The sequence below is a fragment of the Stegodyphus dumicola genome, chromosome 6 (assembly GCF_044657685.1).
Source record: "Stegodyphus dumicola isolate Sdum_Otavi_A_Nest chromosome 6, ASM4465768v1".
Lineage (NCBI taxonomy): Eukaryota > Metazoa > Arthropoda > Arachnida > Araneae > Eresidae > Stegodyphus > Stegodyphus dumicola.
In genome coordinates, this window is record NC_140773.1 from 113463394 (window position 1) to 113485870 (window position 22477).

The window sequence follows — 22477 nt, forward strand, 5'->3', positions numbered from 1 at the left end:
AATTGAGTGTCATATGGAGATATCTTAGATGACGTTATCATATCACTAGGCAGCTTGAGAGTTGTGCCGTACACCAGTTCAGCACAAGATGACTGTAGATCTTCCTTTACGGCTGTCCGAATACCAAGCATAACAACTGGTAGTGTTTCAGTCCAGTTATTGGTCTTGTGAGCCTTGAGAGAAGATTTTAAATGTCGATGAAATCGTTCAACAATGCCGTTTGACATTGGATGATAGGCTGTTGTTGTGATTCTATTCGTACCCAAAATGCGCGTAAATTCTGCAAAAAGTGCGGATCTCATTTGAGAACCTTGGTCTGTTGTTATGATCGATGGGCAGCCAAAACGAGATATCCAACAGTTGAAGATGGCTCTGCAAATGGTTTCCGTTTTCATATCCGGGATGGGAATGGCTTCAGGCCATCTGGAGAATCTATCTATTAGAGTCAAAAGGTAGACATTGCCTTCTGATGGAGGTAACGGTCCGACGATATCCATATGGATTTCTGAAAAACGTGCATCAGGAAGAGAGAATGTGCCCAGTGGTGCTTTAGTATGCCTAGTAATTTTCGATTTTTGGCAAGATTCACAGGATTTCACCCAATTTTTGATATGACGTTTCATATCGGGCCATACATAACGAGAACAAATAAGCTTCGTAGTAGCTGCAATTCCTGGATGTGACAGATTATGCAGATGATTAAAGATGAGTCTGCGAAAGGAATTCGGAACAAATGGACGAGGAATGTCTGTTGATATGTCACACAGAATATTACCATCAGAATATTGGCACGGTTTAAATTCCAGTTTCAAAGATGATGTGTTGTTTTTGAGAAGGTCTTGTACCTCTGGATCATGCCGTTGAGCTTCCGAAAATTTTTTAAAATCCAAAAATGGAGATTTTGTTATGGAATCAATTTCGATTCTTGAAAGAGCGTCAGCAACGACGTTTTTTGAACCTTGCACATGCCTAATATCAGTAGAGTACTGAGAAATAAAATCTAAATGTCGCAATTGTCGAGGTGAACATTTATGTTGTTTTGTTTAAAAGCGTATATTAACGGTTTTTGATCCGTATAAATTATAAAATTTCTGCCCTCTAACATGTGTCGGAATTTCTTAATTGCAGAATAAATAGAAAATAATTCCCTATCGTACACGGACCATTTCTGTTGACTTTTACTGAGTTTCATAGAGAAAAATGCTATAGGTTCCCATGTTTGTTGAGACAACTGCATAAGTGTGCCGCCGATTGCGACGTCTGAGGCATCTACCCAGATGCTTAGCTGGGCTCCGGGAATAGGGTGTCTCAAAAGGGTAGCCTGAGCAATGGCATTTTTGGCAGCAATAAAGGCTTGTTCAGCATTCTAGTTCCAATTTAATTGTGGGGATGAATCCTGAACACGAGAACGAGATTTCTTTTTATTAATATAGCCTTCTAACAATTTTATTAAAGGAGAAAGAATATGTGCTGCTTTAGGTATGAAACATCTATAAAAGTTAAACATGCCTAAAAATCGGCGAAGCTGAGTGAGAGTGGTAGGTTGAGGAAAATCTAAAATACATTTGACTTTGTCAGGAAGAGGTTCAATTCCGTTTTCACTAAGGTGAAAACCTAAGAAATCAATAGATGTTTGACCAAAGGTGCATTTTGAAACATTTATGCAAAGTCCATATTTAGAATATCCATAAAAAGAAGTTTGGAAAATAAAGCTTTCAAATGCCTGCAATGTTCCTCAGAATCTTTAGAGGCTATGAGCAAGTCATCGACAAAAGCGTAAACGCCTTCTAAATCCCGCGTGACTTCATCTATAAAACGTTGAAAAGTCGCAGATGCATTGCATAAGCCGAATTGCATACGGATACTTTCGAATAAACCGAATGGTGTGCATATGGCGGTTTTGTGGATGTCGGCTGGGTTAATTGGTATTTGATGGTATGCCTTAATCAGGTCGACATGACTAAAAATTTTAGTACCATGCAATGCAGCAGTAAAATCGGCTAAACATGGAATAGGGTATTTGTCTTTTATTGTTTGAGCGTTCAATGCTCGATAATCTCCTACAGGTCTCCATTCCAGACTTCCCTTTTTTGGAACCATGTGAAGTGGGGATGCATAATTGCTGCTCGAAGGTCTCAAATGCCCCAATTGCATCATAGTTTGAAATTCTTGTTTTGCTATTTTAAAGCGATCTGGAGCTAACCGACGAGGTTTTCAACCACAGGTGGACCTATAGTTATGATATAATGAACGGTGTTGTGTTTAACAGGTTGGTTAGGATCTGGTAATCTAGTAACTGAAGGAAATTCTTTTAAAATTTTGTGATATGGTGTATCATTAAATACAGTTTTTACTGAATAAATGCTTGCATTTTTCACGCAACCGACGGTTTTAAAATGCGTTTTTAAATCTTTGAGACATTTGTTTCTGAGATCAGGCACCAATTCAAAGAAATGGAGAAAATCTGCTCCAAGAATGGGTGTACTAACATTTGCTATAAGAAAAGTCCATGTAAACTGTCGTCTTAATTTGAAATCCAAAGAAAGTGTTTTTTGACCATAAACATGAATAGTAGAAGAATTAGCAGCGAAAAGTGTTTGTTGGGACGAATTCCGTTTTTGAGAATTATTTGCTGGAAGTAAGGACACGTCAGAGCCGGTATCGACCAAGAATGAAAGGTTTGTTCTACGGTCACGAACGAACAGGCGACGTGAAACTTGAGGCAAAGAATAAGTCGCCTCTATTCTTTGCTGGTTTCGTTTCCCTGCCATGAACAAGGTTTTGTACATTTGTCATCTCTACACTTTTTCCCAAAACGTCTATGATACCAGCAAATAGAATAATCTCTCCTTTTGGAATTGCTTCTTTCCTTATTGCGATCTCCGCGATTTGGCGAGCGACCACGAGAAAGAGAAATGCGATCAATACGTTTGTTTAATTTTTCTATTTGTTTAAATAATTTATCCTCAAGAGACTGATCGACTGTGCGAGAAACGGCACAAGTCCCTGGGGTTGGATTTACTTCTAAAATTCTGTCGGCAATTTCTGCAGCTTTATCTACAGTTAAATTGGACACCGCTGCCAAAATAGACTGAACAGTCGAAGGCAAACGTTGAAGGAATAATTCTAACATTAAGTCATCAGGAACATTTAAAGATTCTGCTCGACATTTCATATTTCTAAGCAAATCGGAAGGTTTTCGAGAACCTAATTCTTCTCCAGATAATAATTGGCGAATTTCTTGCTGAGAAGATTCTCCTGAACGATTTATTAACTCAGTTTTGAGCTTTGTATATGGATCAATAGGGTCTGGTTTCATAAGTAAATCCCGTACTAGTGATGCGATATCTGGAGGAAGATGAGAAACTACATAATTATATTTAGTAATGGATTCTGTGATAGGTTTGGGGGTGGCAAGAGCAAAGGTACTTTCACACATAATAAACCATAAAGATGGGTCTGATCGGTTATAAACCGGAATTTGGACGGCATAAACATCAGACATTGTGCAAGGTTTTTAAGCCAAAATAAAAGCAAAAATTTAACTAAAGAAAATTAAATTAAATGATAAGTAGAAAACAGAATTATAAAATGATCTATAATTACTACTCATCTGTGATTCGGAGGATGAAAACCGATGTAATCCATTACTTCTGGTTTGGAGATCTTGAGTGATGGCTTGTAGTCAAAACCGAAAGTGCTTGAGAACTGTTCATACGATTTAACACAGTCCAGGTTACCATTATGGAGATTTCCTGTTATGTTTTTACCACCAATCCTCAAATTCCATATCACAGATTATGTTCTTACTGCATTAATATAAATATTAACAAGACATAGTGCACAATAAAAATTAAACTTTATTTAGGAACATCGCGCATACTCCCCGACAGCCTGCCTGTTTCGCTCTGCTCGCTACTCGTAAGAAATTTCTCCTCTAGGGTTGCCACACTTATCGGAGGGCGCAAGGCGCGCTCCTTATCGCCATCACCACAGTTTACATGTGTTTGCTGATGCCAGCAAGAATGTTTATGCAGCTTGTATTTTTATCCGAACTGAAACCGAAGAGTTCGTTAGAGCTTAAAATAGGATAATTCCACTAAAGACAATCATGATTCCTAGACTGGAACTCCTAGCATGTTTGATTGCTGCTTGTTTAGCTGCTAACGTGAAGACAGATTTAAAAAGACCAGATCTTGAAACACATTACTGGATGGATTGTAGCAATGCCTTAAGTTGGATCAAACAAGATGAGCATTGGACAACTTTTGTCGCCAATAGAATACAGGATATAAGAGCTCTGTCTCACCCTGATGACTGGCATCATGTTCTGGGAAGTCTTAATCCAGCAGATGTTCCGTCTAGAGGAAGTTCTGTTAGATACCTTATTGAATCAAGATGGTTACAAGGGCCAGAATGGTTAAAATCTCCACCAGAGGAATGGCCAAAATCTCAAATCGTAGCTGATGAAGAAAATTTAAATGAAGAGAGAAGGAAGACGGCCATGATCAATACTAAAAGTGAGATACCCTAGTACCACAATAGGTTTTCTTCCTACTCGAAGATAGTAAGAATGTTTACCTGAATGAAACATTTCATAGCAAATGCCAAGAAGCCTAAGTTAGAATGGTTCTATCAAGAATTGACTGTCAAGAAATAGAACAAGCTGAACTGATATTACTAAAAGGCATACAGCAAGAAGCTTTTGGCTCAATAACTAATCCCATTTTGAAATATCTATATCCTCAACTTGATGAAGATGGTTTAAACCATGTTACTACATGTCTCATACAACGAGATCACACTAACAGTTTCAAACAGCCAATAATATTGCCCAGCAAACATAAAGTTGCTCATTTGCTTGTCTTGGAAGATCATTGAACCATGCTGGAGTACAAACGTTAATGGCTCAACTGAAAGAAAACTTCTGTATATTAAAATGTAGAAAAACTGTTCGTGAAGTTTTGAGATATTGAAAGAATTGTAGAAGATTTAAAGTTTCCAATGCTGAGGTTATGGCTGCCCCTTTGCCAGAAAATTGTGTAAAGAATGCAGCTGTGTTTGAAACAACAGGAATTGATTTAGGAGGGCCATTATACTTAAGAAATGGAGATAAAGCTTGGTTCATTCTCTTCACATGCGCTGTGATTCAAGCAGTGCATATAGATTTAGTACAATCACTGAGCACCAAAACCTTAGCATTTCGAAGATTCGTATCGAGAAGAGGAAGACCCTTGTACGTTTATTCTAATAATGGTACAAATACTGTAGGAACTAATAATATTTTACATCAAATAGAATGGCAAAAGGTACAGGAATTGGCTTCAGTTAAGCAGATTCAGTGGATTTTCATCCCTCCTACCACTGCCTGGTGGGGCAGATGGTGGAAGCGACTAATTGGAATGACTAAAAGAATCGTAAGAAGAAATCTGGGACGAGCTCGACTACATTATGATGAACTGGCTACCATTTTATGTGAAGCAGAATATATAATCAATAGCCGTCCCTTGACTTATCTGTCAGAGGATGCTGAAGACTTACAAACTTTAATCCCATCTTTATTTTTACAAGAAATACGTACTGGATCTCTCCCTGGATTAGACGTTTTCAATTCGAATCATTTAATAAAACATTTTCATTATCGTCAGAAACTTAAACAAGACCTGATGAAAAGATTTAGGATAGAATACCTGGATCAGTTGAAATCTTACTCCAAGTGCAAACACCCAACCACCCTTAGAGTAGGTCAAGTTGTTCTCATTGGAAGCGACAACAGCAAACAAATAGACTGGCCTATGGGCAGAATACTTGAACTTTATCCTGGACAAGACCCAAATACTCATGTTGCTCACATAAAAACTATGAATGGTGAACTATTAAGACCCTACCAAAGACTTGAAGTTGAAGACAGTCCTCTTGAAGTGTAAGACAATCCAGAATGTTCCGTGGTTAAAACCAGATATAGACGTATAGTAATACCAACTCAGAGACTGAATTTGTAACTTATCTTATTGAGACTTTGGTTACATTCCTACACCAGAATGCAAGGTGGGAGGAAATGTCGCAACCCCCACAGTACAGAATGAAGTGCTTTCAATTTAAACTCCGGGCATCTGCACATGCCAAGAAACTTTGATGACTCTAACTTCATTTTGATTTATGGCTATGTTGTTTTCTGTTAAGTGTCTCCTGTATTGAGTCTGAGTGTGTGTAAAAATGATTAATAAATGGTGTATGTAAACTTTTAGTAGCTTTTGAATTAAGAAGACAGCCTTCTCAGTGTCAACATCTATTTACGAGCAAAGAGGCAAGGTAAGAAGATTTAAGATTATTCCATTTGTTTCAACTGTTTAATTAGAATTTAGACTGCTCGTGAAACTATATATTAAACATTAATTCTTAAATAAGAGCATTACAAATTCTTTATTAACAGTAAATTAATATAATCAGTAAGAATTCTCTATTCACAGTAAAATAATATGTAAGAATTGTACACAACAAAAATAATACATAACACTGCTAAAAAAACTTTTAGACAAGATATTTCTTAAATAATAAATACCTTAGAACCTGAAATTAAAAAGATATATGGCTAAAAATATGGGAGAGGAAAATCTGTTTTTATTTATTTCTAAGAAATCTGAATTAAAGAAATTGATGAAAAAATACTGGGTTGTTTTAAAGGGGTGAGTCTAAAATATGAAAGAAATGTAATACAGTATTAGAGTATGAAGAAAAAATGAGTATATATATTTTTAGGGATAAAAAGAAACTTAATTTCAATTATCAGGTTGTAACATAGAATACCAGTCTACTGCTGCAATTAAGATTGAAAACAAAACCAAAATTCTGTTACCTAAAATTTCAACTCTTAAGTATAATGGTTTATAATTCTTCTGAAAATGCTATTGGGAACAATAATGAATTAACAAATATTCCAGAGACTAGAGAGTCCAGAGACTTCTAATTTAATAATAAAACTCAAAGAAAGGAAAGAAAAGTTATGGAGTTAAGCAATTAATTACTGAACAGTAATTACTGTACGAGTTCCTACTGCTTCTGGGTTAAACACAGTTACTAGACTGTACTGTTTTTAGTGTATTCTCCATATACACAATGTAGGAAAATGTGAGAAAACAGATGATCCAAAAAAAAAGAATGTTAGTAGAAACCAACTGCATTGTTCCAGATGCTTTAGAAAAGCACACATACTATTGTTTAGATGTAAGATAAAACTTTACTTGCAGACTGTATAATATTTTATATCATAATAACTTATTTTAAGAATATTGTTCCTGAATTTGAATCACTTTCAGATATTAAACAGATTGTAATTACATCATCATATTTTAAGAGGAATGTAGTTGCACTCCTATCATCAAACTCTAAAGACTGCTTCTGAGTCTGTTAATAAAGGTATCTATTTACAAACTTGAATTGCTTACTCTTCAATAAAGATAACACTAGAAGTTAATTAGTAAAAATCCTAACTGATGGTGAGTCACAAATTTCATCATTAGATCAGATTTAGCTAAAAAGATAAAAGAGTTTACAGAAAGAAAAGTTATATATTTATTCTTTTGGTTATATTCAGGATATGCTAATTTAATATTATGTTGTTCAAATTATCCTTAATAGTTTTTATTACTCTAATGGTTCAATCACAACTGAAATTCACAGACACTATTTCTAAAAATTTCCTCAAAAACATTTTGGATATATTAAAATCAGAACCTTTAATATTAACCCATAATGGTGACTTAGCTGATATAAAAATACTGCTGAGAGAGTTAATTAAGAGCTATTTATGCTTTCGCTAATGTTTGCTTGGTCTTTACTTGGATCTTTTAAGGATGGTCAGTCTAGTGCTGGTGTGTTTATAATTGGTATTTCTCACTGTTTGAAGGAAAGTAAAAATTTAATTAATAACTGTTTGAGAAATGTTGAACTTTAGACCACATGGGTCTAAGGAAGAATGAAAATTGAGATGATAAATCAATCATTGAGAAATTTGAGAATATCTTGTATTTTATTAATGGCAAATATGTAGAAATCAAACCATGTGAATTTGGATAATAATTTAGAAAATTCCAAGCCATTTCTAATACCTTTAGCTAATAAACTACAGAACAATAAATGGCTTAGGCAGAATTATAGCAACATAATAAATTATCAGTTAAAAACTGACATAATTGAAAAGCATAAAATTGAAAATCTTGATGGTTACCATCAAGAACAACAGAGGATGTAAGTGCTTCATGGTGCATGTTTTTGCTTTTGGATCTGGACGCCAGTTTGAATACATAATGAAAATTGAATAAATTTGATGTGGATTTTCTTTGATTTATAATTATGGATCATTTAGAATAATATCTGTTTAGAATAATCTATGCAGAATAATATTTCTTGATTCTTGATCCCATGATGTATTAGGCTTATCATAGATGAAAAATTTTATGTCTCTTGGAAAAATAACATTTACCAGTTTATATAGATCAGTGGTTTTCAGTCTTTTTTGCTCCATGCACCCCTTTTACCATTGTTAGACGATCATCCCCCGACGATCGATCATTAGTCAAAATTTGAAAAATACATATATACATTTATTTAGATTATTTTCCAATGTGTTTTATAAATTAAAAATAAAAAGTACATAAAATGATAGCAAATACCAAAATGTGAATAAAAGTAATTTTTTAATAGTCAAAAACTAAAAATTAATACTCAACGGCTAAATAAAAGTTTAATTGCATTCCCTTGAATTCCTCTCATAGAAGATAAATGAGCTAACAGCATAATATTCCCAGAATTTGGAAAAAGCAATATAGATGTTTCTAAGACCAACATAAAAGGTATTAAATTCTAAAAAAAAACATATCTGATAACTCAAGGTAATATATGAAACTTGATTTACTCTCCACTTTATTTTTTCTAACAAATCAGCATTTTAGAAACAAATGGAAAAAAGTGAACCTCATACAACCATTCTATTTGCATGTGTTGCATACTTTAAAAGACAGTATCACAAAGATTTTAATGATCTAATACAAACTATTACATTTTCCAATAACACATAACCTTCTTCTCTTCATATATCAATGATATTTTAACCAGATGCCCTGCAGAATACACAGTAAATAATTTTAATAAAAAAATTGTAAATAATAAAAATTTTAAACATTTTGTTTTCTTAAGCCCTTGGTTTTATATAGCCACTGGATATATTTGAATTTTATAATCATCTCTCACATCATTATTTCGCACATGATGTAGATTCCAGTTTTAGCCAAACTATATGGTTAACCCAAAATTATAGTTTAAGACTTCTAAGCTCTATTTATAACTTCTTCATAAACATAGTTCATGTACACTCTTTTGCAAAAAAAAAATCGAAGCTAAAAGAAGGACTTTTACAATCCTAATGAAATTCGGTATGCAAAAACATCTTGATCGAACGTGCAAAAGATCAAAGTTTCAAGGGAAATAAAGAGGAATTGCAATCATAGCACGCATTTCTAGAGCAATTCGCAAAGTATAAAACCAGTAACTGAGGTGGAAAATTTATCTTTTTTGCTGAAGAATAAAGAAGCAACTAAAGATGCTATTACGACGATTTCAAAGACCTTACAGACAACTAAATGACTTAGAAGTGGTCGCATTGCAGGGTTGTGTGAAGCTGTATGGTCATACTGAGCAATAAGCCACAACCTGCAGTGTACAGACACTGCTGTGCTAAGATGTTTGCAGCAATGGTTGCTACAAGGAAATTGCCGATGAAATGAAGGCTCTGGATGACCAAGGAGCATAAATACAAGGCAATATAGGATAACTGTTCGCCAGGTCCGAACCGTCCCAACGGTATCATTGTCAACTATTCAACACACTACAGCCACATCTATACCTCCCGTAGTACCGTCCACCATCTCGAGGCACTTGTCTGAGCTGGGGTTACACTCACAGAGACCTTTAAGACGTTTGTCTTTAACCCCACAATATAGGTGGAGTCATCTGGAGTGAAGTTGCAGCTGATCATCATGGCTGCCATCAGACTGGCATCGTATAGTGTTCAGTGATGAATCCCGCTTCCCTCTTGAAGCAGATGACCACCGTGTTCATGTCTGGAGAGGACAGGGTCCTCTCCAGACATGAACTGGATGTCTGGAGAGGACAGCAGTCCCAATCAGCCTTTGCTTTACAAAGGCATACCCCCTGGTGTGATGGAGTGGGGCACTATTTCTTATGACAGCAGGTCATCTTTAGTCATCCTCCGTACATCTTTAACAGCTCAACGATATGTTTAAACCATCCTGCAGTCGGTTGCATTACCTTTCATGGTATGTCATCCTGGGGCCATTTTCCAACAAGATAATGCCAGGCCACATACCAATCGCATATCTCTGGACTGTCTCTGTGCAATTGATACTTTTCCTTAGCCAGCAAGGTCACCAGACCTTTCACCCATCGAGGATGTCTGGAGCATATTAGGCCGCCAGATTCGGGCACTACAAAATATCGCAGATCTGGAGCAACAACTGATGAATGCCTGGCAGAATGTGTCGCAGGATGACATTAGGAACCTCTACCTTTCCTTGCCTTGTTGAATTCATGCATGCATTGCCGCCAAGGGCAGTTCGACCAACTACTAATTTGAACACTCAGTGGGTGATTGTGAGCCATGAACAGGTACTATGACTTTGATTTTTAATAAGGTTGAAAAGATAAACAACCAAAAAAAAAGGTTGCTTGTGCAATGATCAGAATAACATGACTGATCTGTAGTGCCCATTAAAAGGTGAAGCAGGCGGAATAATAATAAATAATAATAATCATTTTATTATCTATGTATGAGCTATAAACATATTCAATTTCATCAAAAACAACCACTTCCTTCATGGTGCTTTGAAGTTGGACATATGAACATGATAAAAATTATAAACCTCAATAAGAGATAGTACAATTATTAACATTCACAGAAATAGAGATCAGAAAGAATGAAAGTCATAATTAAATACATGAAGTATAAAATTACTAACCGCATGAGAAAACGCCACACAACAAACAGCACGTTCAAATTCACCTGCTCCAATAATGTGAAGGGTATGTAAGCTTACAGAATCCCATATCCTTACATGAGGCTAAAAATTAAAATAACACAATTCATTACAAAATTTCTTACAGTATAAAATTTTACCTAAAATAACAAAAGTCAGTGAATTATGTAAATAAATCCGTACATTTTTGCAAAAGATGCAAATTATTTAAATTCATGGAAGAACAGCATGCAAAATAAATGGTTTCAAAGTACATGCTCAGAATATTATTGTATGCATAATTTTAAAAAATTAAATATCTACTGTCAAAGTTCCTCTTCCTGCAAAATTATAATCAAATATGCAATTTGGTACAATGACGAATGAGCATACACAGCAAATTGAGAAGCATAGTGTAGTAAAATTTAAAAAAAGCAAACATAAATTTGATCCATAAATCATATGCGATATGAAGTTTTATGTAAGCTACATTATGCCATAGGGCAGAAAAAAGTTTTAGTTTTTAGTTTTTCCATTCAACACATGCCTAAAGGTAAAAATTCTCATGCAAAAACAAGGAATATAAATTACCCTTTTTGATAAACGGGGCTGCACAGGAAAAAAAAAAAAATCTTCTTACTACAGATATTTTAAACAAATATCAGGTGACACAGCAACAATAAAAGTGAATAAAGAAATAATTTACATACAAAAAACAATAGACGACAGAGATGAATACTGTAAAAAGATTTACAAAAATCACATTATATACTTATTTCTCCAATATTAGTAACTGGTATTTCTGCAAACATGAATGAACAAAAAAGCCAAATATGGAAAAAATATTAATAAATTCCAGAATTTTGTCAGCTTATTAAAATCTAAAAATTTTCAGAATTTCTGTCAGAATATGAGAAGGATATCAAAGAAATTTCATACAACACTGAAAATATTATTGCCAACAAAAATTCATATGTTTAATTACTTCATATTGTAATGAAAGAGAAATTCTGTGTCTAATATACTTAATACAAGAAAGGCTTTTTTTTTTAATATTTTTAAATTTGATTAATTTATTTGTATACATCTTCAAAAAAATTACCTTCACAAAAATATTTTCTTGAATTTAATTTAACCTTAATTAAATTAATTATGTTTCCTCCAATCTAGTTAACAAGAATGCATATGTAAATACTGGTTAAATTAGTAATATTTACTTTATTAAGTAGCACATGCCATCTTAGTCGCATATTTTTAAAAGTAAAACCATAGTCACATATTCCCATTTATTTTATTGCTAAATAAAGATTGATTGACAGAGAACAATCTTTGGAAAATTGACTGTTAAGAATCAATATCGTATTAATGATAAATAAACCATAAGTAGTACTAATGAATCCCAAAAAGATTGAACTTTGATGTCATTCTTTCAAGTTTATCTCTGAAAAAATATCTCTAGATAGTTATTTTGATATATTACATCCATAACAGTTTATAAGTACGTATTTACATCCAAAATATATCAATAACAACTTTCTATTTATACTTTTCCCAAATTTTTATTAGTAACAATACTCAGCAAACTTAAAAAATGTAAAAATGTTTCTTCTTTAGTTTATTTTAATTTAAACACGCACGCACACACATATATTTAATATGAAAGGCAAATATATATATATCCTTCTATCACAAATATATATATATATATATATATATATATATACAGCCTTCTATCACAAATATACATATATATATATATATATATATATATATATATATATATATATATATATATACAGCCTTCTATCACAAATATACATATTTGTGATAGAAGACTTATACATCTATATAATCATATAAACATACATGCACACATAAACAAGAAGTTTGAGAAAATAGTTACTTACTCTACGTTCTCGTCTATCAATGCTTAGAAGGCTTACACATCTATACAATCATATAAACATACATACACACATAAACAAGAAGTTTGAGAAAATAGTTACTTACTCTACGTTCTCGTCTATCAATGCTAGCTACTTGACCTGTCGCTATCAGTAACTTGTTAGGATGAAGAGCAAGGCTAATAAAGAAAGCAAGAGTAGTTAAAAGTAAAAATAAAGTAGTTAAAGTAATAATTTTAAGTACAGGAGAAATGCTTGAAGAAATAAAAGCCATATTTAAAAAAAAGCAACTATTTGTACAGGGGATAAGAAAATAATTTTTTTTTCCTCTTACAACATACTTCTTTTAACAGCAGTTCATCTTAAATTTTAATTATGTATACAATTTATGTCACATTAATTAATGAATGGACAGAAATACTATTGCCCAATGGATGGGTAATAATTATAAAGAAAAATATTCAAGCAGATTTAGTGATCATGGCAATAAGTTTTGAATTTGTAGTTGTAATAATCTTCTTGTATCTGAAAGCAGATTTATGGAGTAAAATTTAAACATGCTCTGATGTAATTAACCATCACAACTGCCAATCGTTTTGCTTGGGTTATGTAAAAATTTCCTTTACAGTAACACTTTTTAATAAATTTAAGACAATCTTTAGGTTTAATGGTAAAACTTTATTTATCATACGTAAATTCTCAAAGGAGAAGAAAACTTTCATGAGAAAATGATAAAAAGTTGTTATAACTTTGGGGGGGGATAATAATATTTGTCAAACATTCTATACACAGTTCTAGTTTATCTCCACAATCTTTGTACTCATACAGGGTTCATACACATTTCTGCACACGCAAATAAAGTACTTTTAAGGACCATTAATGAAAAAAATTAAGGACCTATGAGCAAATGGGAACTGAATAAAATCAATTAAAAATATTATGTATGCCTGAATTTCATTTTTGTAATACTAACCTAAAAGTAAAATAGATCCTTAAGTAGTATGCATTATTACTAAACATGAATTAATTAATTATTAATAAGTTTGAGAATAAAAAAAACTTTATGCAATTTATCAAGTAGCATTAAATATTTTACACTTATAATAGTTGGACATATTTGAAAGAAGATAAGTGACATTTACGTTTTACTAACAGTTAACTTCAAATTGATCTTTTATAATGTCTCATTTTGTCACATACTTGGTCAGTCTAGAGGTTTAGTAAACAGCAGGTAGATGTTTATGTCAAAAAGGATAGGTTAAAATGAGAAGTAAGATCATAATCAGCATCATTCATAACAAAAGACAATGTTGTCACCGTTGCTGCTTGTCTAGAGAGAGAGACCTGATGATTAGAATAATCCTGAAAGGCCTGATGTTAGGCACGGTTGGCAAGTGTTGAAAGTTAGTCAGGCTCTGCAGTTGATGCAGTTAGTGTCATAGCTTAGTGAAGAGTTCCAGAGGTTTTAACTTAGTTAATATACTTTAAGGCCATTAAAGCAATTAATTATTTCAATAAGCCATTAAAGCACCAGAGCTGATAAGTTGTTTTGTATTATTTTAAGTCTCACTAGATGCAAAGAATAAGTTTTACTTGAATTTTTACATTTTTGTATTTTATCTTTAATGAAAGGCAATAACTCGCTTTAATATATAGAGATCATTTTTAAGGGTAAGCAGTTGGTTATAAATAATTAAATTAGGTAGTTTGATAACCTTAGTCATTATGGATTTACATGGCCACTATTAAACTTTATTTTTTAACAATATTTGTTAAAAAAAGTTTTTAACAATATTTGTAAAAACATTTCTGTTTTGTAACAACAGTACTCAAAAAATATTTATCAGTCATTTTAATTTGAAGCCTTCCCACACATTTTGGCTAGTTAATATCTATTTCCTTCTCTTTAAACCTTTTTTCTAACAATTAGAGATTTGTCTCAATAGCTCTCGCTAGTTTCTGTGTGCTTTATCTCCTAACTTGCCAAACTCTCCACAATGTACCTATGAGGGTTTACTTGACCTGCTAAAAGTGAAATAGTCCAAAATCTCCGACAGACGTGAAGCATATTATCACTATGTCTGAAAAAAAAACTATAATATAAGACAAAGGTTTAAATAAACTTCTTATTTAAAAAGAACTTGGAACATAAAGGCATGTTCTGATGCTAACAAAATCAATTACAGCTCACAGTGATGTAATAAACAAAAACAGTTAAATTCAAACTAAAAATGTGGACTAGTGCTCAAAGATTATACAATTTAATTTTAATTTAATCTGGCTCAGTAACTCTATTATATGAGGAAATAGAAATGGGAAGTAAAAGTAAAGGCTGAAATCATAAATAATTGGGTAATTTACATAATAATAGCTGCACATATCTTTGAAGGGGTGTACTCCAACTGCACTAATGAAAATCCCCCTCCCCGGATCGAGCTATAGTCCAACTGCGCCAATCAAAACTTCTTCCCCCCTGCTGCCTACAGGGTTACAATTTAACTTTTCAAAGCCAATTGTAGCCAAGAGGAAAATAAAAATAAATAAATAGAATTACATATCACAAGAACAAGTAAAAAATATCTAACAAGCAGGCTAATTACTTGAATAACGGTAATAAATGCTAGAGCTAACAAAGAAAATAAAAGGTATTGGTAAACATACATATTAGCATTACAAACATCTTTCATTTATGATAATAATATCATAAATTAAATAATTAGAAAGCATACAAATTATATTTTTAATAAATTACATCAATAATAGTCAAGATGTCTGAACTAGACTGGAAAATTTAATAGAATGCAAAAAATTATTCCATATCAAAGTGTGCTAAAGTGTGCTAGAAATATTTGTCGTTAATTAAAGCAATCATGTAAATGTTTGCAGAAATTAATAGTTAAATTTAAAAAAAGGCTTAGCATGAAATCTATTATAACAACATTACTAAGCATTTGGATCACTGATGTATACATTGTAAATAAATTTAAATTATTATGCTAAGAATTTTTCTAAAATTTATCTAGAAGAAAAGAATTAGATAAACAGTACTGCAAATTAATATAATCAATCAGGCCTCTCAAAAAATAAAAGCTTATTTTTTTAACCAAAAACTAAAAATTAGGATGCAAAAGTTTGTGTAATATACTTGGAAATATCTGAGCACATAATTAGTTAGAAACATACAATTAAATTAATAACAAGCTAATTAACAGTAACATTAAGCTTAATTTCATTCAATCTAAAACAAGCAATCGATCTGGAACTCTGCATAACTGAAGTTTTAATGCTATTTTACGTAGATTTGTGTATAAAATAAAAGTTGCACTTGTGAAACAAGTGAATAATGTACTGATCGTCAACAGGAATTAAAATACAGTGGTTAAAAATATAACTGCTTGTCAGAAGGTATGCAAAGTTACCATGGCTAGAGAAATTGAATGATTATAGAAAACTCATAATGTTAAGCGCTACAGTGTGAAAAGAAAATTCTGAAATAAACATGTTAAGAAAATTAGATGGAGAAATAAGGCTTAATTTATTGATATCCATATAAACTCTATGCTTTTGGAAAAATGTAACATGTAATTTGCATCGAGGTATCAATCACCAAAACTGTGTTAATTTCTTTCCTTATTTTTTCTTATTAGAGAGATTTGTAAAAAGATATGCTAAGGTAAAGATGAAAATTTTTGCAATATTTTTAAAGAATAAATTTAAAAAGTATTTTTACTTCATGAACTGAAATTTTTACGCTACATTTTTATACAGTAAATAAGTACAAAAAAAGAAAGAGCTGGGGGATCACTGGAACTAGAAACTCGGGTCGAACTACCAATGTTTAGTGACTTTTCCACTTGATCATAAGACCTTTTGAAATTAGGCTGAACAATATATTAAACAAAATAGAAGATACAGCACACTCAAGAACAAAAGTGGGCTGAATTACAGATTTACATGTTTGGTGAATGAGCTAAACTTACCTGTATGACATTATGAAAGATTAGGAATGTAGCATAAAAGCATGAGTGAAGAAGGCAATGGCAATCTAAATCATTGTAATCTAAATGTATATCATTATCAGTATCTGCTATTAATTTCAATACTGCTGAAAAATTATAAATGAATTATATTATAAATCACATGAACTCGTTGCATTATAAATTACAACAGTTAGAAATATTATTAGCGTGATTCAGTGACCATCGTTGTTAACAAATAATTTCAATTAATTAATTTTACAAATAATTCAGCCTGAAACTAGGTTGGAAAATAAGCTACATGCTGAAGATTAAGCTTTGCCAAGGTGTTAGAAACATCTTCTGTTAACTAGAGTTGTGATGCAAGAATTTGTAAAAATTATCATTTAAATATAAATTGGCATAAATACAATACAAAGTATACAGTCAAAAGTCGTTAATTCGGACACACATAATCCGGAATGATCTATAATCCGGACCTCAAAGCTACAAACTTTCTGCGCATGCCTCACATTGACGCATGCGCATAGGCGTTTACGCGTGCGTGTAAGACCTTTATGGCTGCGAATATGCATGTGCACTTGCGCATAATACGTTGACGCAGGCGCGTTCAATGTATAACGAATGGTATAAGCTAAGCTAAAATTATCTAATTCAGTTAATGTTGCAGATTGCGTTGTTCCTTAATCTTTGAATTGGATCCAGTTTATTATTTTCTGCAGACTGTTAGAGCAATTTTATAAAAGTAAGCTTGAACTTTTGATTATGTCAAATAATTTCCAATATATATTTACTAATACGTAAAAGATCTACAAAGCGAAAGTATGTTTCGAAGTCCATTAAACAGAAAGTGGAATTGCTGCAAAAAATGGATAAAGGCATATCCTTTGATTATCTAATCATTCTGAAATATGTTTATCAATTTCCCGCTGCTCTACGGGGGGGATGCGGCGCGCAATGAATTGCAAGTTGATCTGTCAGCACTATCCTTATCTTCAGGGCAGATGTTTTTAATTTATTTGGCTTATAATTCCTTACTAAATGTAGTATTTCATCTCGATGTGCTCCATCTTTGATATGATTTAAATCAAGTTTCTTGTCATCATAATTCGCTTCCGATAGTGAAGAAAGTGACACAGAGGTTATTGAAAACGAAAAAATTTCGATTGACAAATTAGTTGGTATTCTCGATACAGCAATTATAGGACTTGAACAGCGGAACTTTGTAACTAAACAAGAAATTATGTCTGTTTGATAGAATTGAAGAGAAAGTATTATCACATGAAACGAAGCAACTTAAACAACTTACATTGAAAGAAATGTTTAATAAAGTAAACAAATAAATATTAAGCTTTTTCTTTTAGTAAATTTTGATACCACTTTAAATCATAATTGTTCTTTATTTCATAAATTACTCTTTCATATTTTTAATTTTGTAATTTCTGCATGCCATCTTACCAGATTTAAACTGATGATCTATAATCCGGAAAAATCGATAATCCGGAATAGCCGAAGTCCCAACGAGTCCGGATTAACGACTTTCGACTGTATAAATTCTACATACATGAAAACTTGAGTACAGTGCAACAATATGTGAAAAAGGAATGGATTAAAAAGGAACTGAAAATCCCAGGATATGAATATAAGTTTTTTTTTTTTTCCCCTTCCTGTTGTTGTTAATTATGAAAATTCTGCTGATGCTCATAATTATTAATTTATTAATTAAATGTGTATTAGAAGTTAAATGTATGCCAAAGTACATCAGGTGGAAAACAGAATAAATATTTAAAGGTTTCTAGTATTAAAATATGGAATTTGTAACAAAGTTAAATAACCTTAAAATAACTTCAATGATTAAAAATTGAAAGCTTAATACAGGAATATATTGCAATAATATTAGTGTGAATTTAGAACGACTTAAGAAGTCCAATTTTTAGACTTAATAAAGATAATTTTTATAATTAAATTAGAACTGTTTACCTAAAATGGTAAATTTGAAAGTTAAAACCATTCTACTATCTAAGAAGATTTGTTAATATTTATCTAGACAAGAAACATATTTAAGGTGAGCTACAAATCCAATATTTGATACGTTGATTATGTATCAGTTTTGTGTATGTCATTAATCTATCAATTTTACTATTCAAAACTGATATATATATATCAGCGACTAAAATCTACAACTTGGAAAGATTTTAATTCTTACAGAGAATAAAAAAGATCATTCCTTTAAGCATCATAAAACTTTAAAATGAGTGTAAAAGAAATTTATTTTTTAGCACACGCCAGACTTTAAATTAATATTTGTTTTACATGCACAATTTTTACAATATTGATAAACAAAAATAAAGGCTTGCAGTCTCAATAGAATGTCCCATTAATGGCGATAAATGACTTTTTGTAGCACCCAATCTTCTTGGAAAGAAATGGGGGACAGGAAACGTCGCACAGTTCGTGGATTAGAAAAGAGGGGAACGGGGATTTTCGATCAAATTTGGCACAGTTCATACCCTACCCTTTGAAGAATAATTTGCTTTATGTATTCAGTTTCTTTCTTCAACATGTTTCCTTTTCATTTTAGATTTTTTTTTTTAAATTTGATTAAGGATTTCTGTTATTGTAAAAAACACTAAATGCATTTAGAATGTACAGAAAATGATCGCTAATTTTATTTCTTTAGTAATATGAACATTCAGAAGAAATATGAAATACATATGGTAAAGACCAGTTACAGAGCAGATGTGGCAGAATTTTTAGAATTTAATGACACACTGAACAACAAAATCTAGAAATGGCAAAACATTTAGAATTTAGAGCTGGCATTGGAAGCATTTAGAACACGGAAAATGCCTAGTGCAAGCTATGTGCTAGTATGGTGCATTAAGACATATTAGATTAATCTTTTAAATTGTAAGTTTTCAATTTCTTTATTAATAAAAAATCCCTTTCTATAATGCCTGCCCATGTGATAAGATTAGAAGCATTTTTTACATTTTCCATGCTTGTGTATAGTGAAAAGCAGAGAAAATAAAGGGAAGATAAACATGTTAAGATTCTAGTATCAGAAATAAAACATTCAAATATTATGTTTTCATTGTTCTTCCAGACGTTCTCCAAAAAGTAAGAAATTCATTGCAAACATTCTGTAAAATACATCCATTACGTGTTGGAGACATTTTTCATTTTGTCACATATTTCTCGAATCTAGAATCGTGGGTCTATAAATCTTGCCTTCAAAACGTTGCAAGCTGCAATGTCTAAGTTCCTAAAGAAAAATTATCCCTACCAATTCCATAACAGCAAAAAGCCAGAAATATTTTGGAAAAAAAAGAGAGGACGAAAAAGTGTAAAATTAATTTTATAGAGAAAACTGATGCATATTCTGAGAATTTTGAATATTCTGAGACAGTTCTCTCTCTTACTATGAAACTCTTACTAAGAAAAAATTAAAAAGAAGATATTTTTAATTAATTACATAGCTAATTTCACTTTTCTAAGATCAGTTTCATAAATTGCGCTTTATAGCATACCTTGTTTATTTTTCAGATTCAAAATATTGCATAATAAGTTGCCGAAATGAAACTTTATAAATATGACAGCGAAAAATAAAAATGTTTTATTTTAATATTATTTCTTAAATACAATTTCAATATATTACCGTTATTTTAATAAAATTTATCAATGTTATGATGTTTTTAAAAAAAATCGTCGAAAAATTCTCAGATCTCGGAATTAAAAATTTTCCATAGAAACTGATCTTATTGTTGATAAGTCACCAAATTTAGAACCGTTTAATAAAAGAATTCACATACCCAAAAGTGAAAAGTTGTTTAACAGCTATTAGAAAATGTGAATTTTGAAATACTTTTGTTCATGTTCGAAATACTTCTTGCTTAGAAACCCGAGTATCCTATCATTTATACTAGAAATAGAAACAAATTATAACCCATGAACCCATTCAAAAGCATATACGTCAGTGAATCGCCAAAAATATTCTTCCAAAATGCTAATTCACACTCAAAATGGCAATCGTAAAACCAGACAGAAATCAGATGATTAAAATTAAGGACCTTCTGCTGATTTTGGCCAAAATTAAGGACTTTTAAGGACCAAAAATCGATTCAAAAAATCTAAGGACTTTTAAGGACCATAGGAACCTTGTCATAAGTTGCTTGCTTCCTTCCCTTCTCTTCTTTTGTATAATAGCACTTTTTTTTTTTTTTTTTTTTTTTTTTTTTTTTTTTAACCTTTTGACTGCTGCTTCTATCCTGAATTTTTACTTATAAGAGAATTATATAAAGCCCTCTATCACAAAACTAACACACAATCAAAGTTTATGTAATACTTCTATCACAGTTTATAAAAAGCCATCTATAACAAAACTAACACATTTTTATGAGTATTACAATGACTACTCCACAAGCAGAGCTAGCGTATCATAATCAGTTTGAATGAATAACAATAAATATTATTAAAACAATCCATTCGAATGAATAAATAGATAAAAAAACTTTAAAACAATTATTTGAAAAAACATGAACCTCAAAAAATTAAAATGAAATTCTTAAAAGGAAAAAATTATATAAAAATAATAACTATGGTTAAAAAATATACTAAAGAGAAAATTAGTTACTTAAAAAAATAAATGATGCACCTTTTCTGCTACTAGTTCACGATGCAAGGGAAAGGAAAATAGGTTACCATAAATTAAAAATTTCGCCAATTGAATTATTCTTGGTGAAAACTGAAAAAGGTGCAGTAAACTAAGTTTTTGAATTTCTCGGTAAGTTTCGCACCAAATTTTTTTTAATTTAATATTTATGCATAATTTGGGTCATAGAATTGAAATATGAAAAAAAAAATAGATATGTCATTTCAGAAAAAGTTTGCTTTTGTGTCAAAATACCAATGTTAGAACAATGCTATATAAAAACCTAAGATATATATCCCAAGTCGCGCTTATGAGATATGAAAAATGCAGGTTAAATTTTGTCCATCGGCCCAGTAAGAAGGAAGATATAGAAATGTTTCTTTTGTGTGTGTGTGTGTGTGTGTGTGCAGACATTACCATATATTGATGCACAACAAAATGAAATAGAAATATTAACTGATTAAACATTGGTTGAACGTTCATAAAATGTTCCACAAATATCTACAGTAGATTAGATCAAATGAAATTGAATGTTAAATGAAATCTTGTTAATATGTACCTTAAATCCTGAATTATCAAGAATTGTTTCATAACAGCTTAAATTAGCTTCATTCTTTTTTAATTACCCTGTATTTCATTAGAAATTTTACACTATCATGCACAAATTGATAGTAATGCTAACGCAATTAATTAAATAATTATTGATAAATTTGTATATAAAAATCTTACCATTTAATATCATCTGTATGGCCAAGATAATGTCTTTGAATCTGATCTTCAACATTGTATAACACAACAACAGAAGCAATGAAATAAACCATTTCACCGGTAGGTAAGAAATACAGATTTGATCTGCAATCTCTGCCCCTATAGCCATAACTTATACTTAGTTAAAGAAGATATCACTTTCAGTTT

At 31.6% G+C, this 22477-nt stretch overlaps 1 protein-coding gene across 6 annotated transcripts in view; it reads right to left on the minus strand.

The window, feature by feature from the left end:
* Window positions 1–22477, minus strand: part of LOC118197213 (echinoderm microtubule-associated protein-like 2) — a 210916-nt gene that overhangs the window by 43412 nt on the left and 145027 nt on the right. For 5 of the 6 annotated variants that reach the window (XM_085818835.1, XM_085818834.1, XM_085818833.1 and 2 more), the window contains 4 exons: window positions 22292–22441; window positions 13041–13113; window positions 11622–11639; window positions 11034–11135 (listed from right to left, as the gene is read on the minus strand). In XM_085818835.1, coding sequence (XP_085674961.1) covers window positions 11034–11135; window positions 11622–11639; window positions 13041–13113; window positions 22292–22441 — 343 coding nt within the window. The remainder of the gene's footprint in view (window positions 1–11033; window positions 11136–11621; window positions 11640–13040; window positions 13114–22291; window positions 22442–22477) is intronic. The other variant, XM_085818831.1, reaches the window with a different exon arrangement.